The sequence below is a fragment of the Wyeomyia smithii genome, chromosome 1 (assembly GCF_029784165.1).
Source record: "Wyeomyia smithii strain HCP4-BCI-WySm-NY-G18 chromosome 1, ASM2978416v1, whole genome shotgun sequence".
NCBI classification, from domain to species: Eukaryota; Metazoa; Arthropoda; class Insecta; order Diptera; family Culicidae; genus Wyeomyia; species Wyeomyia smithii.
Genome location: NC_073694.1, coordinates 203,185,475 through 203,208,116, shown reverse-complemented (window position 1 = coordinate 203,208,116; position 22,642 = coordinate 203,185,475). Strand labels below are relative to the sequence as shown.

Here is a 22,642-nt window from a genome sequence, read left to right as displayed (position 1 = left end):
AATTTTTTCTTTTTGGAAAATATTAATTCGAGATAATAGACTGCAAAATATTTATTTTAAAACAAAATGTGATTTTTAAAAACTCGGTCATCTCAGATTTTTTCTAAAATAAGTTCTTTAGAAAGACAATTGAGTTATCTGAAACTCTTCAGAACAAATCAAAGTAGGCACTCGCTAGGAGAATATGTTTTTCTAATAAAAAGTTCTCGTGTTTAACACTGTTTTACCTTGTAAATGTTTCATCGACCTAAAAAGTTTTTATTAAAAAAACGTTTTTCCTTAAAAGTGACTACTTTGAAATGTTCAGAAGATCTTTCAGACAACTAAGTTGTCAATCTAAAAAACTTATCTGAGATGACAAATTTGTATTTTTTTTTGTAAATCACTTTTTGATTTTAAAATGAAATTTTTGTTGTCATTGAGGAATATCGATTTATAGGAAGAAGTTCCGGAACTTAAGACTTTTTCAGTTTCAAAATCAAATTGACGTGTGACTTCATTTTCAATAGGACTCACAAAATTCAAATTTGAGTTATGAACACTCTCAAACTGCTGAGCAAGTCTTTGAGCCTTTTTTTCATTGGATACAAGAAAACGTTCACTATCTTTTAAAACTGGAATAGGCTTTGAAGGTTTCTTAGGAATCTTCGACAGCTTCCGAAAGGGTTTTGAATATGGTTTCAATTTTTCAACTTTAGTTGAAGTTTAGTTGAAGTTTAGTTCAAGTTGAAGATTTTCGTCAATTATTGGTGAACCAAATTTCACTTGAGCCTTTGGAACAGAATAATTCCTGGCATCAACAATTGCACATTTTAATGCTTCCAAAGCGGAATCAATATTCACTTCGTTTTGCAAATCAAGCTCATTATTGAAATTTCTCTCAATATGAGTTTTGTATCTTTCCCAATTAGCCTTGTTATAATTAAAAACAGAGCTCATAGGGTTAAAAACTGATTCATGTGATAAAGAAAAAGTTATTGGAAGATGGTGGCACTTCGTACTTTAATTTTCCCCGTTCACGGCGGCCAATCCGGAGCACAAGAAGAGCAGCTTTGACATCCCTTTCTCGCTGATTGTCAGTCACAGCAGTCCCTTCTTGGGGAACTTGGTGCATGAAATGAACTTCACCTCGGACCTAGGGGAAGTAAATAAAACTTCACTTAGTTGGGGGAAGTGCCCTGCCAGTCGTTGTCATCCAGGATGAGATAGGATTCGCCGTCTATGCACCGAACTTCCGGCTAAGCGCATGCAGCGATGTAGCTACTTTTCCCTCGGTCTTACTTTTTTGGAATTTCTTGTCACTCAGGCTCATCGGCCGTCCGGAACCGGCCTTTTCTTGGATGCTCTGATTGTTGTCCAATAGTGCCAAGGTGTTGCTGATACCGAAATGGCCGTCTCCGGCATCCAAAAAAACACCGCACGATGTTCGTTTTTGGCGTGGCATACTTCTGAACGGAGCAGCTGCACTGTTTCCGCCATCACGGTTAGAGTTCGATTGACAGAGCTGTCAAATTTTTTCTGCTGACTCATGGGTTACTATGATTGATGCTGCATGGGTAGTTTCGTCAATGCTCGTGAAGGTAAACCCATGAAAAATCGGCAATTTTTGTCCATTTTTTTAATGCAAACTTTATTAGTTTTGCTGTATCTCATAAGCGTGGGCAAGGAGGGTCAATTTGTGCCTTGTAAACATGAAAACGTCTTCTACAATAACTATGCAATTTTAACTACAGAGGTTTGTTAGCATAAGGCATGTTTTTGAGACGTTACATATGTGATTTGAGACTTTACTGTATCTCAGTGGCGTTGTGAGGAAAAGGGCGGGGGTGTTGAGCAATTAGAAAACCGCTGAGCCAATCACTATTAAATTCGGTATGTAAAAGCTATATTAGCTGATGTATTTCAACGACTCATGAATAAACAGGTACAAAATCAAGTGTTTTTATCAGAAATAAGTCAAACTGAAGGCAAATAAGAACGATTTAATAGTGAATAAGGACTCCTTAAGCCTTCAACGCCTCCTGTAAGCGCTATGGCATGCTTTTAATAAGATTTTTCGAGTCTTGTGGATCGACTTCTTCCCACGCGCTACAAGACTTCGAAATAAGTTTTTTCATTAGTTATACCAATTTTATCGATCCGAACATCGAAGATGGCCCACAGATTTTCGATAGGGCTTAGATCTGGACTTTGTGGAGGCCATTCAAGGGGTTTGATATGACAGGAACGGAAAAATAACTTCGTCAGCTTGACCACATGCTTCGGATCGTTATCCTGCTGGAAAACGAAGCGCTTCTCGAGGCCCGTCTTGATTAGGGATACTTCGAGCAGGATATTGCATTACGGCTCAGCTGTCATGTTTACGTCTGTTTTCACCAAACTGCCCACCACGCCTTAAAAAAAGCACCGCACACCATCACGTTCCCTTCTCCGTGCTTGACTGCGCTTTGAATATGGCTGTCTTGGCGTCAATGTTACGAAATTTTGGCACTGCAAAACGAGAATGATAAAACAGCAGTTACACTCTCACTCTCTTCAAGCTGATATTGAGTGTCAGCCGAATCAATTATCAGTGAAAATCATGTCAGTGAAATAAATTATATGTCCTTATTATTATCGAAATTATTTGATCTTAGCCATCCATTGCATGAAATCACTGAAGTAGGTAGGCATCTTCGTCTTCCACCACATAAGCATCGCTGAAGTAACATAGCGTGTGCGAAATCACAGAAATGCTGCCAGTCAGCATTATCTATGTTAACTGATTGGAGCTTAAAGTAATAATCCCTTTTAGCTCGTTCATGCTGAAACTGATATTCGCAGTTGTTAGTTTCAACTGAGAACCTATCACTGACAGTGAAAATTTGCAAGATTGGTTGGAGCTCCTCAGCCGACTTGCGCCACACACGATCCCGCTTCTTCCGCTTGAACTGCTCGAATTTGGATTCGTTCCCAACACAATTCTGCAGTATTCCAGCGGCTTGGCCTTATTCACCTTGCTGATGAAAACCCTTCTCACAGTTCCTTTATTGAAGGTAAAATACGAATATTTATTTGCTACAGTCTGTAACAATTTTATCAAATAATATCAGTAGTTTTAATAGGAGGCTTCGAAAAAGGAGGATGTATGGAATGGATTATGTATTTTTTTAAATGTTTGTGTTTTTAAAATGAAATTGCAGGCGTCTGAAGATGGCTGAAGGGTAACAGTAGGCCGAAACGTCGCGCAAAATCATAGATTTTAAGTTATTCACCGAAAAATATCATTAATATGCTACATGAATATATTTAAGTTTTGATAAGAATTGGAACTTTCGATAAACATTTCAAAAATAGACATATAATTCTAGGTTGTTTGAAATGCACACTTGCATTTATAAAGTGTTTTGAGCTGCGAATGAGCGTTAAACTTTGTCAACATATTTTAATTATAATAGGCAACTTAACCTGGTTATCATATCTACGAACTCGTCCAAGCGCGTACTAGTTAACTCTTATAGTGGGTAATTTACCAAAGATTTCACGCGCGCTTTTATGGTTGTGCCCAGTACGACTAGTTTACCACAATATCTTTAACGATCACGCTATGTAAGTGTGAGATGTTCAAGTGTGTCTCCTGTCGGCTTTGAACCAAAAAACGATTTTTTTTCTTTGTTTAAGTACAAACTAACAATGCTCCAAATTTCTCGACGCCACTACATCAAATAAATCTACCATCCGCTTCACTGTGCCATCAGCATCGTCCTGATTCAGATGTCAGCTAAATTCCCGCATGAAACAATTCCCAATGCTGGTGTCCCCGAGAAGCCGACATCCCAACCGGAAATCAACGCTTTTTTTTTGTTTTTGCTCTTTGAATCAATACTAATGAGAAGGTTCAAACGCCTAGTTGAAAGAAACATACAATCGCATTGTAAATCGAGTGCGCCCCAGCTAAAAAAAAAAAAAACAAATTGTCCACTCACCTTGCCCATGCTGCTGGTGTAGCCCAGCGTTGCTGTTGTCGTCGTCGGAGGATACGGATAGTGATTAGCAGTCGAAATGGCGGTAGGTGTTCCTAGTCCGGCCGGGACCGAAAATGGAACAAGAAGCATTGGATTCAGTGCCGTCGGTGGCACCGGTGGCGGCGGCGGAGGAACCACGCTGCTGTAGTGATGGTGATGCTGATGAACCGTTGTGGTGATTGTTGCTCCCAACGCCGAAGGCACAACCGGAACGGCACCACGGGTGGGCGTTGGCGAAACGGACTGATTCGGTAGGGCTCTAATGCTGGCAAGATTGGCTGCAGCAAAGATAGGAAGTGGTACTCGTGGTGGTTTGGGCGGAACCGGTGGCAACGGGGCGGGGAGATTTAGTGCTGTGCCTGCCTTTGATTGACTGTTATTGATGGCTGAATTTGAAGAGGAACAGTGACACAATGTTGTCCCACTGGTACTGCTGCTGCTGCTGCTGGTAGCGGTGCTGGTGGCAATGGGTTCCGATGATGACGTAATTGTGGTCGACGTCGTCGTCGTCGTCGTTGTTGTTGCCGGTGATGTGTCCGTCTGCTGGGTCAATTGGCTTTTACTACTACTGTACGGTGCCGTTGATTGCCGATGCACAACCAGGGAAGACGATTTCGGTGCTTTCGGTGCAAATACCGCACACGGCAAAACCCCGACCAAGCGCAGCCCCACAGGGCTCGCGTCGGGTGAAACTTGAGAGCTTATTTTTAACGGTTAGTGGCAAATGCCAGCAATGTCCTGCTGGTTAAATATATTCCAACGTATAGCAATCGCACTTTTCACTCACAGACCCAATAACGATTCTTTCCAACACATAACCTGTATCGATTTTAGACAAACACTTTTTTTTCTCCGTTATTTTCAGTGCAGCTAAAACACAGCAACCTGCTTTTCTTGATCTACCAAAACACTGCCTTAAACACCACAAAACTTTTTCTCAGCCTGCTAATCTACTGTATCCCGAAAACGGACAAAACTAGTATCCCCGCAGGGTCGTATTCACTGCGCCAAACTGAGCTTTAATGCGACACCGGATCCAGCACACGCTAATATCTTGGCGAATCCAAAAAGCAAAGCGAAACACCAGACGGAGCGGAGCACCTTTTTCACCGCGCGCAAACACAGATAGAACTTTGATTTGGTTTGTTGTGTTGTGTTATTATTATCATCTATCACGAAAGGTTGTAGGATCCCTTTGCACTGGGTCTACGGCTGCTGCTGCTTATGCCGCTGCGGAACATTTACGACTTGCCACACGGCATCGACAAATCGCGAGTTATATTGTGGGTATCAACACTGGGCCGTTGAAGTGTCGGTCGGTTTCCTCTGGTCCTTTTGCTTTTCGTGAGGCTTCGGAATCCCGCCGCAGAGGAGTAACATGATTTTTACGCAGAGAGAAAAGGAAAAGATAAAAGATACAACTGTGAATTATTGGTAAAATTTGGGAATATGGTTCTAAAATGAAAATCTAAATGCGAGGACGAAAATCGTTTGATATCGAATAGGATATTTTATCAACATTCGTTAGTCTAGGAAGTTGTAAATATGTACACAAACAAACAACCAGTGATTTAGATAAAGTAGCCCTTGATGATAAGGATTTCCATTGCGAATAATTTATCGAAAGAGAATGCTTTTTAAATGCATACATACATTTCAAGCGAACTCACTCTTAGATAATGTTCGCAAACAAACCGCTCTTTTTATTTTTTTTTTCCTTGAAAAAAATCTTTTTCATAGTAGAATTAGATTTCTAGTGTTTAAAGTTATTTAATATCTGGACGGATCTACCTAAAAATTCAATGCAGCTCAACTAAACTCGAAGCTCATGTGATGTCTTCGGCAAAGTTGTAGATAATAATTTTGTCTTTTGAAAAAAATAAAACTCTTAAAAAAATTATTTATTTTAAAAGTAATCAGAGGAAAATTAAAAATTTATTAGTATCTAAAATAGCTCATTATTCAAAAATCTATTTTTTTTCGTAAAAACTACAAAAGATTACCTAAACAATGCAACCAGTACGTTCATGGAGAAATCAGGTAAAAAAAGGTTATGGTAATTAAAAAAAAAATAATTTTTTTCGTAGGGTACATTATGAAGGCACTATGCCAATCAAACAAACCGTTTTGACTGTAAAAATATGTGAAACTCCCCATAGAGTCCTCCATTGGAAACCAAAAATATTTCTCCAGCCAAAACGGTTTGAATCATAGGCGAAGTATTTTCGGCGAAGTAGTAGATAACTATTTTGTCTTATCAAAAAAAAAATGCTTCTCGAAAAAACAAATTGAAAAAAAACTTTTTTTCAAAAAATCAAATAACTCTTTTTTTTGATTTCTTGATTTTTTGCATTGTTTAGGTAATCTTTAAAAGTTTTCATAAAAAAAATTGATTTTAAAAAAATGAGCTTTTTTAAATAATTATATTTTAATATTTCTTTTAACTTTTTTAAAAAACAAATAATTTTTTTAGGAGTGTATTTTTCCGGAAAAACAAAATTATCATCTACATTGCCCAAGACGTCACACCGATCAAACAGTCCGTTTAGGTCCTAAAAATATTTGTAATCATCAATACCTTCCCAAAATAGCATTTTTCAATAGCCTCTCAAAAATGAGTCGTGTTCCAAAAAAAATGAACCAATCCAGCTTTTCACGAGCGGTTGTGGCGGACAGTACACGCAGCCTATTTTGACGTTTTCTGTAAGTAGGGTAATTTTCAATCGCAGTAACGGAGTGAAAAATAAAAAATTGTGCAACGTAGCATAGCAACTTTAATAAACAGTTTTGTTTATTTTGATTGGCGCATGTGCACGACGAAATTTAAATAACAAAAAGCTGGATAGCTCAAAATGGCATCTTTTGCCTAAAGAAACGTCTATGTAAAGTTCCAGCCAAATCAAAAATGGTCGATTAAATTGGTTCCCCGTTTTTTTTTTTTGGAATTGCTCTTCTACAAAGATGTTACATATGATAAAGCGCTTATTGAAAAATTATCAAAAATTTGGGTGTCCCAAATTTTCGATGAAATCAAGAATTTTCCTTTTTTATTTTTGTCGATAGAAGAAAAAATTGTTCTACAATGTAATAGCCCCTTTTATTGTAAGTAACTTTGTAAAAAAGACTGAACCACCATTGTTTGATCTATTGTGGTATGCTTCACCTTACTCCAAGTGCGTACGAGCAGGTACATCACACTATTTGGCGAGTTGATGTCCTTGCTACATTGCACATTTATCCCAGTTGGGCAACGCACTTCGTATGAAGTTTATTACCTCATCAGGACTTTTCCTCCTTTTAGGGCTTTTTAAGAGAAATAATTGGTTGGTAAACGGCTGGGCAATGCGTACCAGCAGTACACCCGTACTAGTTGGCATAAAATAGACCAAAGTGTGGTCCATAGCATAAGCCCAGCAACTCCTATCCCTACCTCCACGTGGTACCGACTGGGATACTAGCAACCAAGGGAAGATCGGTGAACCGGTGGGAACTTTGTCGTATGCTGACAGGGAAGGGGGAGTTGTTCTCCTTGGAAAGCAGCTTGCCTGAGCGTCTGTTCTCCAGGTCAAGGGCGGCTCAAACAGCGTTTGATCCGGAGCGGACGGCTGAACTATGAAATGCGGTGTCTCGCCAACTACACTCAAGACGGCAGCCCCGTCGCGAGACTAGGCATCGCAGCACTAGTAAGGCAGCATGCTGAAAATGAACATACTACGAACAATCCAGAGAATGATACGAATCAGAACAATTGGTATAGACCTGGGCAAACGGAAAAGGACAACGATTGGAAACTTGGTACTTGGAATGTTAGGACTCTGCTCGAGCTAGCACGCGCGGGCATCTTGGCCAGAGAGCTACGGACGGCAAATGTGGAGGTAGCAGCCATACAAGAGGTGTGTTGGCCTAAAACCGGAGAACGTGAATTCCGGGCGGTTGATCCGACCGCGGGCACATCTTTCAAGTATCACATCTACTACAGTGGCGGCGATAGAGCGGAACGGGGCGTCGGTTCCGTGCTACTTGGAAACAAAATGAAGCGTGTCATTAGGAGGAAGCCTATTAATGACCGTCTATGCGTATTGAGGATCAAGGGCAGATACTTCAATTACAGCCTTATCAACGTGTACGCGCCGACAAACGATAAAACCGATCACGTAAAGGAGGAGTTCTATGAGCTCCTCGAGAAAACGTATGGAGAGTGCCCACAGCACGATATAAAGATCGTCATCGGAGATACGAACGCACAAGTCGGACGAGAGAAGTTCTTTCGTCCCGTTATTGGTAGGGAAAGCCTTCACTCTACCACCAACGACAACGGCTTGAGGTTAGTGAACTTCGCCGCGGCCAGGGGAATGGCCATCTGTAGTACCTATTTTGCACGTCTGAACATTCGGAAGCACACCTGGAAACACCCCAATGGAGAGGCCTGCTCTCAGATCGATCACATGCAGATCGACGGCCGGCACTTGCGCGATGTGCGGTCCTTTCGAGGGCCAAACATCGACTCGGATCACTGTCTCGTGGTAGGCAAGATTCGCGCCCGGTTGTCCAATGTATTTAAATCGAGATCGGCGAGGAAGATACATCTGGACATACAGAGGTTATCAGCGGAAGGAGTTGCTGCAGAGTATACTCGGAAAGTTGATAGACGGATCGGTGAACCAACTGGAGTGGACCTGAACGAGCAGTGGAAGCACATCCATGATGCGGTCAGCGAAACAGCGCGAGAGGTGATAGGCATGACAACCGGAATCACGCGTAGTGGGTGGTTCGATGCTGAGTGCCTAGAGGTGACGCTTCTCCTCCGTCAGATGCGGGAGAAATACCGGGAGGCAAGAGCTGCCGAAAAGAGGCTTCATCGCCGTAAGAAACGTGAGCACTACGATCGCGTCCTCGCGGAGGCGGAGAATTGCTTCACCAGGCACGACACGAGGAGCTTCTATAGAACGATCAACGGAATCAGGAACCGGACCGTGGCAGTACCTGCCATGTGTAATGCTAGGGAGGGGAACCTGATTACCGATAAATCGCAGGTGGCCAGGCGTTGGAAGCAACATTTTTAAGTGGTGTTGAACGGCGAGGAAGGGAGGAGAGTCATCGAGGGGAACAGGGTAGAAATTGGGGAGGACGGACAAGCTGTGGACCCACCAACATTGGACGAGGTGAAGAATGCTTGCAAAGAGCTAAAGAACCACAAATCCGCTCGGAAGGACGGCTTACCAGCCGAACTTTTCAAAGTTGGGAGCGAGCGGCTGTGTAGTGCAATTCACCAGATTATCCTAAGGGTATGGTCTGAGGAACAACTACCTACGGACTGGTTGGAAGGACTCATATGCCCTATCTACAAGAAGGGACATAGGCTCGCCTGTTGTAATTATAGAGGCATAACCCTCCTCAATTCCGCTTACAAAATTCTCTCCCGTATCCTGTTCCAGCGACTGAGGTCGTTGCAGGAAGCCTTTGTTGTAGAATACCAATGCGGTTTTCGAGTGGGGCGATCTACAACGGACCAGAAGTTCACCTTGACCAGGTTCTCGACAAGTTTCGAGAACACAACTTGCAGACGCATCATCTGTTCATAGACTTAAAGGTGGTGTACGACACAGTGAAACGCAACGAGCTTTGGCGAATGATGGTAGAACATGGTTTCCCAACAAAACTAATTAAACTGTTACGTGCGACGCTTGACGGTTTCACATCATGCGTCAGGACAGCGGGCGAATTTTCGGACGCGTTTGTGACGTTGGATGGTCTGAAGAAAGGTGACGGGCTCTCAAACTTGCTGTTCAACATAGCTTTGGAAGGTGCAATACGAAGGGCAGGTGTGCAGAGGAGCGGTACCATCATCACTAAGTCTCACATGCTTCTGGGCTTTGCGGACGACATTGATATAATTGGTGTTCACCGTAGAGCAGTTGAGGAGGCCTTTACGGCTCTTAAAAGGGAAGCTGCGAGAATTGGACTCACCATAAACACTGCCAAAATGAAGTACATGGTGACTGGCAGAGAGCGTGGTAGTTCTACGGGCGTTGGTGCTGCGGTGGAGATGGATGGGGATACTTTCGAAGTGATCGACGAATTTATTTATCTTGGTACTCTCGTGACATGTGACAACGAGGTGAGCCGCGAGGTGAAGAGGCGGATTGCGGCGGCGAATAGGGCTTATTACGGATTGCGTAGCCAGCTTAGGTCCCGTAGCCTACAGATCCGTACGAAATTTGTGCTCTATAGGACTCTGATCCTCCCGGTGGCGCTCTACGGACATGAATCGTGGACGTGGAAGGAGGCCGATCGACGAGCGCTTGGGGTCTTCGAGCGTAGAATCCTGCAATCAATACTCGGAGGCAAACTAGAGAACGGGGTGTGGCGCAGGCGCATGAATCATGAGCTGTACGAAGTATACAAACACGCTGATATTGTCAAGCTGATGAAACACGGCAGGTTACAGTGGGCTGGCCATGTAGCACGGATGGCGGATGAGCGACCGGCAAAGATAATATTCAGTAGAGAACCGGATAGAGGCCGACGACTTCGAGGCAGACCGTGCACGCGCTGGATGTGTGCTGTCGACGAGGATGCCAGAGCAGCGGCTGTAAGGGGAGAGTGAAGAGTAGCAGCCCAAGACCGAGTTTTGTGGAGACTTATTCTGGATTCGGCATAGGATCTTAATGATCTGTCGCCATAAAAGTAAAAGTAAGAGAAATAATTTGCAATGCTGACATCATGAATACCAATATTTAACTCAAGGTTATTAATTTGACTCTATAGAAATTTTTAAAAATATATAAATAAGTCACTGTTGAAATGAAATTAGAAACTTCCCTTTTCTAATACCACTTTTCCAAAACGCTAAATTCACGGGCTAATGCGGAATAATTTTATTCAGCAGGTATTGCGAAACACTGAAGACATAAGAAAGGATATTATTCAGCAGCATATCCAAGACTTCAACCTTATATTTTGCTTTTTCAACGACGACCGTAAAGTCGGGGTAAGCAATAGGTGGATGTCTCCGCCATTCTTCATGAAAAATATTTGGAAGCTGTCTGCGGCCATAAAAGTCTGTCCATATTCAAAATACTTGAGAAAAATATGACTACTCCTACACCGAGTGGTTTGAAATGAGACTTTCTTCAGCTTCTTCTCATTATCGCCCGAAGCTTTTCGATCGGACGAAGTTCTGGTGAATTTGGCGGGTTTGCCTCCTTCGGAACTACACGACCTTCGGTTCGTACCAATCCATTACAGGCGTAATGGCACAAAGCGAAAATTGTCAGAACAGTGTGGGACCACGGTGAGAGCGGAGGAAAGGCAGCAAGCACTTCTGCAAGTATTCCACTCGATAAATCTACCCGTTTATGGTGCCGGCTGTAACGAATGGTTTGCTGTACCGTTCGCACTAGCAGATCGCCTGCCATAACAAGTACCTTTTTGCGAATTTGTCAGTCTTTCTCATCCGGAACTTTTCCGGAACCTCCATGCGGGATTTGTTTGGTGTCCGCAATGCTGTATGTCTCGTCGTCCATGACGAGACACTCCTGACCTTCAAAACACGTAGCCCAGCCCACTTGAGAGTCTGCTTGACGCACCACTCCGACGAATTGACCTTTTTGGTCACTTCTCTGGTTAAAAGGTTTGGGTTCTTCTTAAAGTACTGCCTCATCATCCGCGCCTTCTCTGGGCATTTCGTTTTCGGTTTTCGGTTTTCGGCCGCTTCCAGCGCGTTGCTCGATGGTCTTCGTCTCCCGGAACATCTTTACCACGCGGAACACGGTGAAATGGTGAATTCCAAGCCTTTTGCCGATCGATAACATAAACATAACACTTTAAACTAGTATTACCCGTAATTTCATTTTTTTTACCCACACGATAAAAATTTACACCCAAAACAAAGTGTCGCATTTTTTCCGAGTCCAATCTTTATGTTCCTTCTCGACAATGGGATACGCGGAAAAACGAGCCCGAAAGTGGTAGTAAAATCGAAATTTCCACGAGCATTTTGCTTAATGACCGGAAAAACTGCTATTAGTTACCCTGTTTTGATATAATTCTAACTTTCTAGTACACTAAAGTCGCTTTTTACGCTGGGGATACGTGCCGCGTAAAAAACCGTGTAAATTCCGGAATCCGCGTAATTTCTACAATCCAAGTGAAGAGAATCCAAAATCCGCGCAAAAAAATACCGCGTAAATTCTGCAATCCACGTAAAAAAACTGCGTAAATTCCGGAATCCGCGTAAATTCCGGAACCCGCGTAAAAAAGCGACCTTAGTGTACTTACTTTGACTATATGTAATCTATTTTAATCAAAAAACTTGATTTTTCTATACAACTCTATTGACATTGTTGTATAGGAAAATCAAGTTTTTTGATTAAAATATATTGCAAATAGTAAAAGTAAGTACTAGACAATTAGAATGATTTGAAAACAGGGTAGCGGTTTTTCCGGTCATTAAGCAAAATGCTCGTGGAAACTCCGATTTTACTACCACTACCACTACAGCGCCATCTCTTAGCATTGTACTTATTTTTGTCCCATTGCATGAACGTGATTAATTACACAGTGCAACCAAATTTTCCATTTTTTTTACTTCCTTGGCTCTATATATGATTTTTTGTTGCATTTTGATGCAATACCAAATTTCTCCGAGTTTAGACCTATTTCACCTTAGGGGCAACAATGGCGCCATTTTGAATTTTTGAGAAATCGAAAATTTTCAATGTTTTTTTGACGTCTTTTTTTACTCAAATATCATAATTCCAGAAGGTTGTCCACATAATAGCATTTTCTTATCCATCTTTAAAAAACAACAGATCTTAAATCGGACGAAAACTTACTTCAAAACAGTGATTCTACGATGACAGTTTTGGCACGGCTTTGATATATTGCACAAAGCAAAATAATGTCAAGTATGAAGAGTATTAATGGAACTGCTGATTTCTTAACGTGGTAGTCAAATTATGTCCTATATTGAGGAGAACAATCTCAGAAATTGGTAGGTATTTTATCCCCGCAAAATGTCAGCAACATGTAAATTTTGCCCCTATTCTCCTACAATACTGAAATAGGTTCATCTCGACGTAGGATTAACTAATTTGAAAACTGTTTGAGGTGATATCAAAAGTGTAATCGATACTCAAAGATACAATAACATGATCCTCCTCCTTTTGCGGGGAGAGGGTCACATTCTTGGCTAGGACAAGTCAAAATATAAAAATGTCGCTGATGCTACAAGACAGAATCTTAGTTAAAGTAGATAATTTTGAAATGTACCATGCTTTTGATATTTCATTCGACATTAATAGCGAAATTGTCATATCAGCAAGTAGCCAATCCATGTGAAAGGATCCATCATATAAATTTCGTTCCAATGGTAAAAAATAAACTATTCAGGCATTTTAATCACAAACTGCAACGTATAACTCTCCACAGAGTTTCGTTTCCACACCGTAAAAGCTCGACCAACCCTCGCAACAGCCAGACCAGCTGCTCGTTTGTCGGATTCTATCCGTATCGGAACATCATACCGTAAATCCGCTTCTAATCTGCCGCGGGAAAATCAAGTGGCAAACATCTCCCAAACCACAAAACCCACATTGATGTGCATAGATAAATCTATCCTCGATGGCTGTTCAACCTCCCTCTTACACGCTTTTACACCTTCTCCCGTCGCAAGTCAACAGGTGAGCCTGATTGCCAATGAACCATCAGAAAGGGAGGGGGTTTCGATTGGTGGGAGGGGGAAATTCCCACTCACCTTTCCCACCTCCGATGTACAGGTCGACCGGTCAATTGCTTACCTTCCTCAATCAGCGCACACTACATATTGGAAGCCGACGATCGAAGCGAAATTCCAAAGCTTACTTTGTTGTTTTCCTCTCCCTTTCACTCTCGTTATCACCGTCTCAGTTGCTCACACACAACTTGCTGCCACTCTTCACTGTAAGCAACGAAGACCGCATTTGTGTACGGCATTAAATCACTGAGACTAGCACTTGCTTGCTTGCCTGCTTGCCTGTCTGCCTCATCTCCTCACACACCGGACGCGTCGTTTCATCGTAGATTCTACCTTCCGTCTCCAGCGGAAGGAAGCAGCTGCTGGGAAATGAATTGATACCTGTTCTGGTCGTTTCCTTCGTTTACGTCTCCTGCCATGCCCAACCTGCTTACTTACCTCGTATCCAGTTGCGCTATTTCTACCCTACAGCCGCCGCACTTTGAAAGGAGCGCAAAAAAAACTTTTCCTCTTCATCACCGTGTTATCATTTGCAAGCGTTCTCGTTTGATTTCTTTTTTCCTTGTTACGATATTGTTCGCATCGGCAGGTGTTACGAGTGATCAACTTTTTTTTTGTTGAAACGCACTGGGGCGAGAGTCAAAACTCCGCGTTCTTCTCTCCGACGATTCAATTTACACTTGTTGACTGGCAGGCGCGACGCGACGCCGATCACAATGCCGCTACGATGACAAAATCGTTTCACGACGCCTCCACGGATTGCTTGGATCGATCAGCACAACTGATCAATTATGAAAATTTCCATCACAACTGCTGTCACAAGAGAAATTTGTGTGAAATGGGTGAAATTCGATTGCATTTAGGTTGTGAAATGGAACTGTTCGATGATTGGACGCTGTCAGTTATAAACTCTAATATTATATATTTTGGCTGTCGCACTTCGAAAGGTGTAAAAAAGTAGTTCAAGAAAAATATTGAAACCAAAAAAATCCGCTTGTCGAACTCCTTTCCAATCAAACCTTTAAAAAAGTTTATAACAATTTCAGTACGCCCAGTGCACCTTTCCTCTGCAGAGTGACTGACACTAACTAACAATTGCTACTTTTCCATTTTCGAGCGACTTTCACCTTTCGTCGTTTACCTCCTGACTTCGTCCGACCGAAAAGTCAAAAGCTCAATTGAGCGATCGAGACCGGTACAAACATCGAAGGATGCAACATCTCGCCTTCCGCATCCGGTTGTCATCGCATCCGCACACAGAGAACGGGGAAGAGGCGGAATGCAGCTCTGCAGAAAAGCCCACCTTATTGTTGGTGTGTGGTTTTGTAAGCGGGGCAAAAGTTTCGCAATTTGTTATTTATAGCAATCAGCGAGAGCGTTATTCATTTTTAATAGAGTGAAGTAACCGAAAGCCAACCGAGGAGGGAGGCAATGGGACGCCAAGAAGCCCTGATTCGGTTCGAAAAAGTTGTTCTTCTTTCTGTGCCACCACGGTACGGTATTGGGATGTCTTACTGACTGCTACCACCACCAGCACCAACCGGGCTATCTCCCCTTTTACGGTTACAATTCTCAACTCAGCCTACTGTTGTTGATTTACTTATAAGAGCTTCGTTCGTTTTTTTTTTTTTTTCATTCAGTCATGTCTGTCTCTTCTACGTTTCGGTAGATTGCAGACAAGATACATCACCAGCACAAAAGTTAAGGATAGTAGCAATGTCGGACGCGATGAGAGTATTCCCGATCAGAAGAGCATAACTGAAAAATTAAAAAATTCCATCAGCGCGAGATACAAATAACATATTTTGATACAATTTTGTATTTTTCCATATAATTTTGAAAACAAAATTGAATCTGAATGAGTTATAATAACAAAACCTGAAATGAAGTAGTTCTGAAGCAAGACTAAGTAATTTTTCGTTTTTATCAAAACCTGTTGTTCCTAACAATGTTTGTTATTATATTGTTCTATATAGTATTTTATTTTGTTAGAAAACTGATACATAAAGCTGATAAGCTGATAAACAAATTTTGATATGTGTTTGATACTAGTAGAATCATTTCTGTTATAATTCCTGTTATTTTAACACCTAACGGGATCAAATTGAAAACACAGCCTGTAAGGTTTTTCCCGTAACAAACTAACAGCTTCTGTTACATTTTTGTTTTTTCTTTCTGATCGGGTTGATGATGGGAGAAACATATCATCTGGTGGGAGATAAAAAGTTACCATGCTTTGTGGGTGGTTTGCTCTTGCGAAATATTATCGACAATAAGAGACTTTGGAGTGAACTTGTTGAAAACTTTTATTGCTTTCCTTTTAAACAGGTATGTTGATTACCATATGAAACATTTTGGGTATTTTGTGATATTTTACTGTAAGAAAATTGAATTCGGTGCGGATCGTAGCGACCGGTGAAATTCAGAGCAGCAGCGCTATTATCCGTATACTTTATTTCAATGCGTTTGCTATCTAAACAATTGAAACCCTTAACACAGGTGATGGACAAGTAACTACCGCATATCTCTCACAATCCCGGAGACTGGCCGATATTTATGTATGCAGCTATGAACAAATAACTGCTGCATGCGGGTATTCAGACACAGAAAACCTCATCCGTCTACAACGATGCCTTAAGGGGCACGTTTTCGAGTCAGTCACGAAAAGACTGCTACTTCCACCAAGTCTACCACAGGTCATCAATACCCCGCGTACGCTGTACGGCAGACCGGAACTGATGATACGAGAAAAATCATCTCACTTCAGCGCAAAAGCACGATAGACTCGAGACGGTGGTGAAATTTGGATTACCCGTTCAAAATCTCGTGGATCAGTAAGCCATCAAAGCCACTGAATCTACAGTGGATAGGAAGAATGACTCGAGAGGAATCAGGTTCGCAACGAGTACAGCTGAATGTATAATGTTGTCGCAGCTTCAAACGATCAGCAGCTTGGTCCTTCCTTCACAAACCTTAAAACATCGGAAACTCTGTAAGCGATATCCACACCTGTCCCTGGAAGGCCACGATCTGGTTCAACTAAAACTATTGATTTGGTTGGACCATCTTCGTTTCGGAGTGGTCAACTTCCATCTCGCTGGACCCACCAATCCAGACCAACAACTTAACGATCAAATTGAAGACTACATTGCGCTGGACGACGCTAGCGTCACCGAAAGATATACGTGCAAGGAACATCCTAGACTAGAATAAACTACGAGGCGGACCTCCCCCGACAGCTACCAGATGGCTGTCCGACGTCTTCTGTCTCTGGAGCGAAAGCTCGTTGAGGACACACGCTCGCTGCAATCGTGAGTACGTGAACAAATAGCCACATATTAACAGAAGGGTTACGCACACAACGCAACAAATGCTGAATTAGCCGAGGAAAAGCGTATGTGGTTCCTTTCGCTAGGAAACTGGATAAGGTATGGTTAGTAGACGTAGTGGCGAAGTCTCACCAGGTGTGCCAAGCAAATTCCGTCAATTTCCACCAACTGCTAATTTGTATCCAAGATCGGCTGGCACTGTATCCGAACCACTACGTGGATGATTATCTGGACAGCTTTATGACCGTTGAAGAGGCGGTTCAAATCGTCAAAGAGGTGATACTGGTCCACGTAAAAAAAGAGATCTTCAAGTTCGTTCCAATTCTACTCAACTACTGCGGAAAATTGGTGAGATTTCGAAGGACGAGCTGAAGAACCTGGCGCAAGAGCGAAATGGTTCAATTGAATCCGTGCTAGGAATGAAGTGGGTTTCTGAAGAGGTTCGCCGCAGCGCATGTACCGACAAAGCGAGAGATATTGAAGGTCGTCATGAGTCTTTTTTACCCTCTGGAACTCATCTACCATTTTCTCGTCAAAGGATAAGTGATAATCCAAGGCACCTGGGCATAAGGAAAGGGATGGGGAGTATCGATGGTTTTACGCTGCCACTTCCCCCCGTTTTCGGACCTGCAAGTCCATACATTCGTGTGGAAAATGCTTACGATAGTGTTCAATTGGTTCTAGTTTACACATCCGGTGGCTCAATGCTTATTTAGGAGTGACTCCACGAAGGCGTTCGTGTGGATTGAGTGGTCCGCAAGAGAGGAGATGAGCTCAATCTGTTTTTCTCCGTGGTGGATGGTGCCTCAAAATGGAAGAGTGGACCAAACCTGAAATTCGTCAGTCCCTGGTTGCGAGGACCCAAGTTTCTACACTATGGTGAGCAATCTTCACCGAGGCAGACGACGACAGAGACGAAAGGGCTTCTATGGAGGATGGAGCAAGAAGCGGCGTTTTCAACCGAGTGAACTCAAGAAACCCCGGAGAACCTTTTTACTAGCGTATCAAAGTCCATTTCCATTTATAAAACCTGGATGAACAAGGGATTGTTCCATGAGCGGGGGCCTAGTGTGGTTGGTAACGTCTCCGTCAACCACGCTCGACGCCTGGGTTCGAATCCCACCGCCGACATAGGTGTCGATGGTTGTTAGGTGGTGTGATCCACTCACAACCAACCCAACTGGTCTAGATTCAATCCTAGCCGACACCGGGAGATTTTCTGAGGCGAAAAATCTCTGGGATCACGTCTTCCATCGCATGAGGAAGTAAAGCCGTTGGCGCCGGTCCGTTAATAAACGGGTCGTGAGTTAGGGTCCTGGATGTGGAGTCGCCTCCCTGGGCGTCGGTGATTGGCCACAACAGTGGCGGAACTAGACCGACGGAAAATAAACGAGAATAAAAAAAGGGATTGTTCGGATGTAAAGCCGTATCGGAGGTGCAACACCCTGTTATCCTTCCGAAACGTTACATTGTAACAGCATTCGTCACGGATTTTTACCAACGCAGATTTCGGCGCGCTACCGCGCTAAACAACTGCGCGTACTGCAAGATTTCAAAGACCATCCCATCAGCACCACCCATCATTATATATCGTCAGGGTTCGCCAGTAGTCTTCTATTCCGACAATGGCACCTGCTTCCAAGAGGCAAACAGCTTCAGCTTCTGGAAGAGATTACAGCATTGAACGATGCCATAGCAACCACCTTTACAAACGCACGGACCGCTTGGAAGTTAAACCCTCCCGCAGCTCCACACATGGGCTGATTTTGGGAACGCCTCGTCAAGTCATAGTAGCAGTTTATTCGACGAAGCTGAAGCATTGGTCAACTCCAGGCCGCAGACATCAGTGACTATACAGCTGTACGCAGTAACTGGACGCTAGCCCAATTCATCACAGAGGAATTCAAGTGGAGATGGATCCGAACTGAAAATCATCATTCGCTTTGCCGTGAGGTTGAAAGAGGAGCACGATTAAAATTCTCTACTTGTGGAACGGTTGCTACCAGAGCTGCGAAAGTTCACTATCATATAACTGAATGTGCGTTACCAGTAACAACATCACATTCATCCATCAACAAGTTGTACTGCCGTTCTACGCATAGTTGTCCCATGTTACTTTTGGTCGATTTTCCCTTTTTTAACACCAATGAGTCTATTTTCATGTATATTTCAGGAAAACTTTTAAAAATAATATTGTTTGTTCCAAAAATCTTGAAAAACCATACCAAGTCTTTTTGTCCCATCGATGATACTCTACAAATATTTGTCCCACTAGTTTTTTTTTTTTTTTTTCATTCTAATTCATCCCACTAACCATTACTTCCCATATTAACAACTTGGGAAGTGCTACAGAGCACTGAAGACTTCCTAACAACGTTTAGCTACATTACGGGTTTCAAAAAGTCGGTACCGAAGATAACTTTGCTTGATTATTTAAATGCGGTACGTTCATATCATTGTTAGGGATACCTAAACCTTGTTTGCTGGTTTGTAATCTGAATGCTATTCCTTTTCAAACATGTAAGAAAATAAACGCTTGAGATTCATACGAATTGGAAGTTGTAAGAACTGTCTTTTGTGTGTAGCCAAAATGGTAAAAGCCCAACAACGTTCAAATATGATAGGAATGGGCAATATAAAAAAACAATTCCTCATTGCAATGGTAAGTCATCTGATACTTATTTAATTAACTAAACTTTCATCTCGACTATCATCACTTGCGTAAAAAGACAACCAGTTTAGCGTGATAATTTTTGTGAAAGATTAAAAAGCCTTGTAACCCCAAAACGAACTTTGTATTGGGAAACATCGAATGCACGTGGTGGGACTGATATGCGTAGAAATTACCTAATGGAAGGCAAATTTTTCGGCATTTTTGTCCCAGTGGGTATTTTTATGGAGAAGAGTGTTGAATCGAAAAACCTTCAACTAGATTTATTGAAAGCAGTTTATTGCAAGGTAAAACTGGTTAGAAACCCATAATTGCACTTGTTACATTGACACAATGCGTAAAAGTATTGTAAAACTTTAACACCGTTTTTCTCGTTTGCATGATTTGGAACATGGGACAATTATGCGTAGAACGGCAGTATAGTGCATGAAAAATTAACCGAGTCTTTTATTGTTGATATAGCATAGAAACCGATCTATCATTTGAATTTCTTTCACTCTTCCTAGCACTCATTCGTAAAATATTGCACTGAGATTCTGTCACTATCGATATCAAGTTCATTCCTGTGTCTTTACAACATTGAGAAACAAGTTAACTATCAACATGTTTTCAGTCAAGTGATTGTAGTGGTTTTTTGTATACTGTGCTTAATGTTAATTTTCAAATTACGTGCTTGATACATGACATTACGTGCTACATACCTGAACTTTTGTGCAGATTCCGAAATGTAAGTAAGATGCGTATAATGCAAAGTTTTGAATATTACGATTTAAAGAATAAACAGTTAAACTAAAAAGAAATCCGTTGTTTTGGTTATTATATTATTTTTAATTCGTTAATTTTATAAAGTAGAATTACAAACGCTATCAACCCTCGCCGACATTGTTACCCTCTTTCCAGTAGTAGGCCGTTGAGATGGAACGAATCCTTATTTAAATTTACCAATAGGATGTTAGCTAAAGTGTCCTCTCCGAGGCCAGTCCAAAAGGTTAAAGAAAACCAAACCAAACGCGCACTGAAAACTCTTTCCACGGACACGTCGGATGGCGTGGCTAACACAATCATTGCAACTGCATTCAGCTGAGGGGTGAAGGCTTTTCGTCACAACCAATGATCCCCCCCCCCCCCACATTGTAACTGTGGTTTTGTCTTGGCTCTAAGCATAACGACTGAATCTGTTGCAGGAAATTTGTTTCATCTGCCTGGTGTTCCATGTTAACCGATCCGCCATACATGTCAATCAAAATGCGATCAAATCAACGCCTCCGAAAGTGATTGGTCAAAGATCCGAAGCCATGATATTTTCTGGGCCATGCATTGGAATTGAAATTTCAATAAAATAAATGTTTCTAGTATCATGTGTTAAACTTACCTTTGATTACGGACGGTAGTCAGTGGGTGAAAGAATCAATACACTGACAGTCTATATCAATCAATTTCATATCTTTATTCAGAACTTTTACAGCCCTAGTTGCTACCTTTATACGTTTGATTTGTTCTGTTCGCAAAGGTTTTTACACTAAAATTGTAAGTAAAATTACCATTAGCTATATAGCCAATTCAATAAAATAAAATTCTCGAAACAAACTTTAAGCTAAAAAAGCAGAAAATGTCGAAGACAGTTAAAATGTCAAAAAAGTTAAAAATTATAGCCAGAGATGACAAATGTCAAAACAAATCAGTAGGAAATATATGAAATCCGAACAGTATGACGTTTTAAAAAGCAAAAAACAAAATGTTCAAGTTGGGTTGAAAACTTGCGTGACACGATACAAAAAATTGAATTAGTTTAAAGCTGTATATATTTCTAAAGCTCTATCTTTCTTCTTTCCAAAACTGCTCAAACGTTGGAAATCGGTCGAGAAACGAACGAGTTAAAAGAAAATATATGCGCTAAAATCCAAAAACGGTATTTTGACCATTACCTAATAATTTTCGGGGTGTTTGCAAAATTTCTAATATAAGCGAATGTTACACTCAATGAGTTCTACAACCTACTGGTCGCTATTGAAGTCCTTGCATTTTTTCTGACGTAGAATTGCGTCCTACGGTAACATATATAGGGGTACAAATTGAAAAACCGAAAACATTGCCAACTAGTTAGTACGTATGTACTGCTGGTACGCATTGCCCAGCCGTTTACCAAACCAACAAATGATTTTCAGGATTGTTCTACCTATCAAGGAATCCAACAATATTTTTCCTTTTCGCAGCAGTGTTGCCATTTTTTCTCTCAATTATTTCCCAACAATTTATTTTTTCCATTAAGAGTTATGGGTTAATCTCTGTTCATTTCTTTTCCTCTCTTCATTACACTTTAGTCGCTATTTAGTTTTATATTATTTTATTCTACGATAATATAAAACTGAAAATAATTTTATTTCAATTTTCTCGTTATAATGGAATGAACAAATATGAAAAGGAAATAAAAACATTAACATACGTGACAACAATTTTTTCTTACTTTTTTATTTTGTTATGCGTGTTTTTATTAGTTTAAACGTGGAGCCCGTTGTTAAGCTAGAAGTCGTTCTCATAAGGATGGAATCGATACTTGAAGGAATCGCAGTATGCATGGATCGGGTTCCAGTAATCAAAACAGCTTTGTCGAAACGGGTTTTCAATAGTTTTTTTTTCCTCAATAAATTTTTCAATGTAGGAAAATCATACAGTTCTATTATATTTCTCAGCAAACTCATCCAAAGGAATATTTCTAGAACCGTTCTAAGTTTAATCCCATGGCGTAGTTTTTTATCCTTTCGCTGCAAGACGTAGCGCAAAAGGCTTAAAAATCATTGATTTATTCAACTGAACGGAAAAATAAATCTGGCAACACTGCTGCAAGAAAGGGAAGATAGTTTTGGATTGCTTAATAACCGAAAAAATTTTAAAAACAATGATT

The 22,642-nt window shown here is 41.4% G+C and overlaps 1 protein-coding gene across 6 annotated transcripts in view; it reads right to left on the bottom strand.

Moving 5' to 3' along the window:
• The window catches only part of LOC129723978 (nucleolysin TIAR), a 1,146,678-nt gene that overhangs the window by 1,119,496 nt on the left and 4,540 nt on the right, over window positions 1-22,642 (bottom strand). For 5 of the 6 annotated variants that reach the window (XM_055678553.1, XM_055678581.1, XM_055678544.1 and 2 more), the window contains exon 1: window positions 3,966-4,714. In XM_055678553.1, the coding sequence (XP_055534528.1) occupies window positions 3,966-4,094 (129 nt within the window). In that variant the 5' untranslated portion in view covers window positions 4,095-4,714. Of the gene's footprint in view, window positions 1-3,965; window positions 5,355-22,642 lie in introns of those variants that run through there. The other variant, XM_055678526.1, reaches the window with a different exon arrangement.